The sequence below is a fragment of the Mastigoproctus giganteus genome, chromosome 7 (assembly GCF_048544385.1).
Source record: "Mastigoproctus giganteus isolate SK-2022 chromosome 7, ASM4854438v1, whole genome shotgun sequence".
NCBI lineage: Eukaryota > Metazoa > Arthropoda > Arachnida > Uropygi > Thelyphonidae > Mastigoproctus > Mastigoproctus giganteus.
This window is the reverse complement of record NC_143581.1, coordinates 195,457,962-195,465,049: the sequence shown is the minus strand read 5'-3', so window position 1 is coordinate 195,465,049 and position 7,088 is coordinate 195,457,962. Positions and strand designations below refer to the sequence as shown.

The window sequence follows — 7,088 nt, the reverse complement described above, 5'->3', positions numbered from 1 at the left end:
TTTTTTAAAAAAATTATCTTCCTCCCCAAGGTACATGGAGAGGATGGATGGTAATACTATTTACTGCAAGAAAAATTGTGGCCAAGAAAGACCTGGACATGCCAGAAATGGCTTTACTGGAACACAGTTTGAAATTCACACAACACTTGTTTGTTTCATCAAAACATCTTTACTCAATAACAGCATGTTTTCACCATATCTATGCCTAAACACATTAAAGTTTAACTTTTTTGTATGTATATGCTACTATTATATATAAAATAATAACAGTGGGGGAAGCACATGGAGAGAAGCAAACTCATGCTGAAATGGTATATCTATCGCACTTCAGAACCAAGCAGACTAATACAGTTTTGAAGGGTTATTTTAACTAGCTATTTCAGGTATCTACTTCACAGAAGATTCCCATTTCCAAAAATATTTTCCAAAAATACTACACTAATTAATTTTTAAATACACCAATGTTTTACAGATATATATATATATGTAAATCCACCAACCTAAATGTACCCACAAAAACCAAATATAATAATAATAATTCATTCAACATTAAACTAGCTAATTTACAGAAAAAAAAAGCATATACATCATCACATATACAAAATCACAACCTGTATACTAAATCTTATGATTAATACTGCAGAACATTGTCTTTTGTCTGCTCTGTAGGACCAATGTATTATAGCACAGTGTGTGGAAGGGAAGGACTGTAAATTGTAAAAAAGTACAAGTTAGGAACTACAAAGTAGGCCTGATTTTAATTAACTGTAATTATCACTTCTATGCATTGTATGCCATGTTTGTACATATATACGAATGTATATTCATGTATGCTGCATATATGTACACATGCACGATACTCTCTTGATACACATATATAGACAGCACTGTTTATTTACTATCATTTACAAAAACCTTTGCATTCAGAAAATGGCATGAGTTCCACCTTTGCCTCCTTCTTTACTGTCTAATCTTTTATAGCTTCCACTATGTGGGCGCCTTCGTCTTTCATGTCTTCCTTCAATAATTAATGCAATAATCTAAGAAAGAAAAAATAATAATCGGTTCTTTTTTTTTGATTAATACACAAAATATTCTGGATAATTCACTTAAACTGTAACACTACAATTATGACTCTCATCTGATATTTTAAATGTGGTTTAAAGCATTCACCCCAATAGCTAGTTTCAGTAATAATCAGGCCAAATGATGCAATAATATAAGAAAGTGAAGGTGGTGGTAGTAGCATGTGATGCAAGAAAGCAAATGTATAAGCTTATGCAGCATCAGCCAAAAAAAAAAAAAAAAAAAAAAAACAACACACACCATTCCCTCCAAATGCCTGTCCAGTTCCTCCTTAAATTTATTCAACCTATCAACTTCCACAACGACAGATGGAAGTTTGTTCCAGCAATTAACCACCCGCTGGCTAAAGGCAAATTTCCGCACATCTATTCTACATCTGTCCTTCCGTAATTTGAATTTATGGCCCCTTAGGTTCGTAATCTGAACAAGTGGAAGGATCCCATCAGAATTCAGCGTGCTGAACCCATTCAAGGCCTTATACACCTCAATCAGATCACCGCGCAGGTGCCTAGTCTCCAGCCACTGCAATTTGCAGAACTTAAGCCTCTCTTGATAAGAGGATCTCTTCATTCCCCTCACTAATCTTGTTGCCCTTCTCTGTACACGCTCAAGTAAATCTACATCCTTCCTAAAATGAGGCCTCCAGACCTGTACACAGTACTCAAGGCATGGCCTGACCATTGCCTTATACAGAGGGATAATCACCTCCTTTTCCCTGCTAGCAAAATTTCTATATATCATTGACAAAACCCCATGACCTGCCTTGGCAGCCTGTCTGCATTGCTCAGAAAACTTCATATCTACCTGCACAATTATTCCCAGGTCTTTTTCATTTTCTACCACCTTAAGTGTAGTACCACACAGTTGTTACGTTTCTCTGGGGTTACTTCTACCCATATGCAGTACTTTGCATTTGTCAAGGTTAAACTTCAGTTGCCACTTCTTAGCCCATCTGCCCAAATTATCTAGATCCTGTTGCAGTAGCACACTGCCATTACTGTCATTAACAACCCTGCCAACCTTTTTATCATCTGCAAACTTCGACATTAAGCCTGATATACCTTCATCAATATCATTGATAAATATACAAAACAACAGTGGACCTAACACCGAACCCTGTGGGACTCCACTAATAACATTAGTCCAAGAAGAGCAGCACCCATTGATTACCACCCTCTGTCTTCTCGCACTTAACCATCCTTTTATACATTGTAGCAACTTACCCTTAATACCATTCTGCTCCAATTTGTACAATAGTCTTCCATGCGCAACAGTGTCAAAAGCTTTCCTGAAATCCAAATATATGATATCAAAATTATTTTTTGCATCCAGTTCCTTTGTAACCACATATTATCCTATCAAATTTGTCAGACAAGACTTTCCCTTAACAAACCCATGCTGTGTCTGAATTATTGCTGCAGTCTTGTCTAGATGATCCTGCAATGCATCTTTAACCAGTGACTCCATTATTTTACCCAGAACAGAAGTTAAACTAACTGGTCTGTAATTACTCGTCACCCTTCGATCCCCCTTTGTGAATTGGGGATACATTTGCACACCTCCAGTCTGTGGGAACCTCCCCTGAGTCCAAGGACACTCTCATAATTATGGCTAAGGGTTTGCTTAGTTGCTTTGCCGCCTCCTTTAATATAACTGGATAGATCCCATCCACCCCAGGTGCTTTTCTTACGTTTAACTTCAACAATTTCTCTTCCACTTTGCTCTCAGTTATTACAAAATCATTAAGTATCCTGCTACAATTTGATAACCTTCTGCCATTTTCAAACCTTAATAATTCCACATGTGCGAATGTAGATGCAAAATACTCATTCAGTTTGTTTGCTATCTGAGCAGGATCATCAACAGTCGAACCATCGATGTCAAGTGGACCAATCAGATTCATCCCCTTCCTTTTAGAGTTTATATAAGTAAAGAAATCCTTGATGTTTCTCTTAGCATCTTTTGCCAAGGATTTCTCGTAATCTGCCTTCGCCTGCCGAACCTCCTTTGTGACCTGATTACAGATTAACTTATATCTGCCATAGGCTTCTGAGGTATTCTACACTTGTCCCCCCCCAACAAATGAATCAATCATCACAATTTGCCTAATTTTAAAAAGTAACAATCCAATTCTGCCTTAAAAATTATTAGCTTACAAAACTCCAACTGTCCCATAATGAAGGTGTGAATACACCAATGGAATAACCAAATGGAAAATGAGAAATTAACAATTACTAAAGCCAATTAACCAAAGCTTACACTGTAGGTGTGTAACACAAGAAGGGTTTCAAAACAAGCAGTTTTCAAAAGGCTGTGTTTGTGTGTGTTCATGCATGCATACATACTGATTAGCTAGTTCTTTAGATACACTCCCATCATCTAAAGAACTGACTACCTCAACAGATACAGTCATATCCATACCGGGCTATATATATACAGCAGATAGCCAGATACCAAGAAGTATGTGTGAGCATAATTCAGCAAGAGAAAGGCCAAACAGTGCACTATGAAGTGCTAGATATGGTAATTTGCAGATGCAAAATGAAGTATGTATGTATAATACAAAAAATATTAATAATAAATAAAATAATTAAAACTTCATTTTCCCATCATTTCTTTAAATTTATTTAAACTACCCACTTCCACAACATCAGGTGGAAGTTTATTCCATCAATCAATTACACTCTGGAAGCAAATTTTCACTAATCTGTTATAGGATGGCAAAGGATTTTTTAAGGCAGGAGTTTAAATCAAAGTTGGTATTCATTATTGCATTCACATTTTGTCCTCACTGAAGATCAATGCCTCATAGTCTTGTTTGTTTGTTTCAGGATTTATTAGGCGCATCGGCAACTATGGCCATAGTGCGCCACCCTCATAGTCAGCATCCTCATCATCACACATCTCATGCAGTAATACATCCAAACTTTATTTGATTCTGCATATCCATCCTTCTCCAAGAGTAAGAACAACATTTATTTAGCTTGCTCAATCCATTTAACCTGGCAGAAATTTGGGCACCCAAAGGGTACCCAAATTTCTTATATTTCTTCTTTTCTTAATATATAGTGTGTAATTTTCTAATTTTTAATACAAATTTTAAATTAAAATATACTGCAGTTTTTAATGTTATTTTGCAAAAAATTTATTTTTAAATTATTCTCCTAAAAATAAAAAAAAAAGTTACAACATTCATATAATATAAACATGAAACTAACTCTTTTGGGATTTTTTTTTTTTTTTTTAAAGGAGCATTAGCAACTAAGGCCATATTGCTCCGGGATATGCGGTGGTCATTTCCTGACTTTTCTGCATCTTCCGTATTTGGTGGTGACGGGCTCGAACCCCGGTCTAATCAAGAAGTGTGTGCTATTATTATTGTTATTTGTTTTTTTTTAGGAGCATTAGCAACTAAGGCCGTATTGCTCCGGGGATATGCGGTGGTCATTCCCTGACCTTTCCGCATCCTCCGTATTTGGTGGTGACGGCCTCGAATCCCGGTCTAAATCAAGAAGCGTGTGCTACGCACTGCTGCTCCTTCCCACCTGGCTACAGAGGCGCCTCATGAAACTAACAGATTCTTCCATTTTCACATTCAGAGAACTGTTAAAACACCTTAAATGAATTTTCCTATATTAATTGAAGCAAGAAACTATTCAACATAAATAATAACTGAGACAAAAAACACATTCTGTAGCACAATTAAACCTAAGAGGAACCACTTTCTGTACCAGATGCCTCTGCTATACATCAGCCAATACACAAATTTCAAAATATATGTTCACATGTGTTGTTTAAAAGATGCTGAAAATGACACTAATATTTTATGCATAATGAAAAAAATTATTATAATAAATAGTCGCATGGCACGTGGCAGGTTCTCTGCATTTATAATTTCAATAATTTTTTCACTTCCAAAATATCTCCAATAAAAATTTGAGTATATTTTATGAAGTTAGAAAAATAATTCAGATTTTTAATCATTAATTAATGATTAATTTGCAAGATATTTTCAAAGGTCAGGTCCTACATGAATGCTGCTGGTTAAAGCCTTAAACACTTGAATCAGGTCTACTCACAGATGTCTAATTTCTAGACACTGAAATTTACAGAACTCAATTCTTTCTTGGTAAGAGTGCTCTTCTCTAACCCTAACTAGCCTTGTTGCTCTTCTCTGCATCTACCCCAACAAGATCTACATCATGAGGCTTACAAACCTGCATGGGATAATTATCTCCTTTGCCCCTTCTGCCAGATTTCTTGTATGGCATTAACAGAACCCTGTGAGCTATCCTAGCAGTCTACCTGCACTGGTCAAAGAATTTCATCACAAACTACAATTACCCCTAGGTCTTCTTCATTTTCAACTCCATTAAGTTTGGTACCACACAAATGATAAATTATTCTGGGTATTTTAGGTTACCCAAATGCAAGTCACTGCATTTGGGTAATTTATCAATGTTAAACTTTAATTGCCAAATTTTTTTTTTTGGCCTATCTGTCTAATTCACCCAGGTCTTGTTGGAGTACAATACTACCCTGATTAATACCATTAACCACCATTGTATTGTCAGCGAACTCAGACATTAAACTTGATATACCTACATGTCAAGAATGCATATTTTTCAATCAATATCATTAACAAATATTAAAAACAATAAAGAGCCCAACAATAAACTCCTAAGGAACCCCACTCATATCATTAGTCCATGAAGAGTATTGACCATTAATAACCACTGTCTCTTCTGACACAGCCATCCCTTTGCTCATAGCAGTAACTTTCTCCCAATGCCACACTGTTCCACAGCTGCTCATGTGGAACACTAGGAATAGCTTTACTGATATCTAATTATAAGATGCCAAAATTATATTTTGCATCTATTTCCTTTGTAACCATCTAGCTATTCAGACTGATCAGACAAGGGTTTTTTTTTTTTGTTTTTTTTAGGAGCATTAGTAACTACGGCCATATTGCTCCGGGGATATGCGGTGGTCATTCCCTGACCTTTCCACATCCTCCGTATTTGGTGGTCACTGGCTCAAACTCCAATCTAATCAAGAAGCGTGTGCTATGCACTGCTGTTCCTGCCCACCTGGCTACAGAGGCGCCATCAGACAAGGTCTCCACATAAACAAATCCATACTGTGCTATCTATACACATTTCACAACCTGTGTTTTACAAGATGATTCTGCACTACTTCTAGAAACACTGACTCCATTATTTTCTCTGGCACAGAAGGTCTGTAATTACTCATTTCACTCATTGATTTCCCCCCACCCCTGTATTTGCACTTCTCCAGATTACAGGGTCATCCCCTGAATGCAAGATGCCTTCATAATCATTCCCTGATTATGAAGGCATCTTCCTTCATAATCATTCCATGGCTTATTTAAATCTAATTGATAGATTCCATCAACCCCGGGTACCTTATTTACTTTTGGATTTAACAATTTCTCTTCCAGCTTCCTTTCAGTAATCATGAAATCATTTAACCCCAGTTAGAATTAGGTATATTTCTGGTATCTTCATCCCTAAAAAGCTTCATGTGTGAATGTAGATACAAAATATATATTCAGTTTGTTAGCAACCTGTACAGGTCAATAGATATGTCATTTATTGGGCCACTTTGGTCCACAGGACATGAATGGCATAACTATTTCATTCCTTTCCTTCTAATGTTAACAGATGAAAATAATTCAGTGTTCTTGGCCAAAGGCTTCTTTGTAAGGTGTCTTAGGATGCTGACTCCTCTTAGTAACTTGATTGCAGACTAATTTATACTTACTGTTGTCATCTGTGCTCCTGATAATTCATAAACATCTCATGCATTTTTCTTCTCTGCAATTAGTCTCATCTGTTCATCTAACATCCCTTTATGTCTAAACCTTAAACAACATCTCCTAGTTTGCTTAGTGGTTATTGTATAGAAAGCTTAATATTCAAATAGGTAATCATAAATTAACTATCTGAACACTTTCCAGTTAGCATTTGTTAACATCA

At 36.2% G+C, this 7,088-nt stretch overlaps 1 protein-coding gene across 2 annotated transcripts in view; it reads right to left on the bottom strand.

Annotated features, from left to right (window-relative positions):
* Window positions 1–868: 868 nt before the first annotated feature.
* Window positions 869–7,088, bottom strand: part of LOC150083517 (uncharacterized) — a 106,726-nt gene continuing 100,506 nt past the window's right edge. For both annotated transcript variants that reach the window (XM_090378053.1, XM_090378054.1), the window contains one exon: window positions 869–1,040. In XM_090378053.1, the coding sequence (XP_090234179.1) occupies window positions 924–1,040 (117 nt within the window). In that variant the 3' untranslated portion in view covers window positions 869–923. The remainder of the gene's footprint in view (window positions 1,041–7,088) is intronic.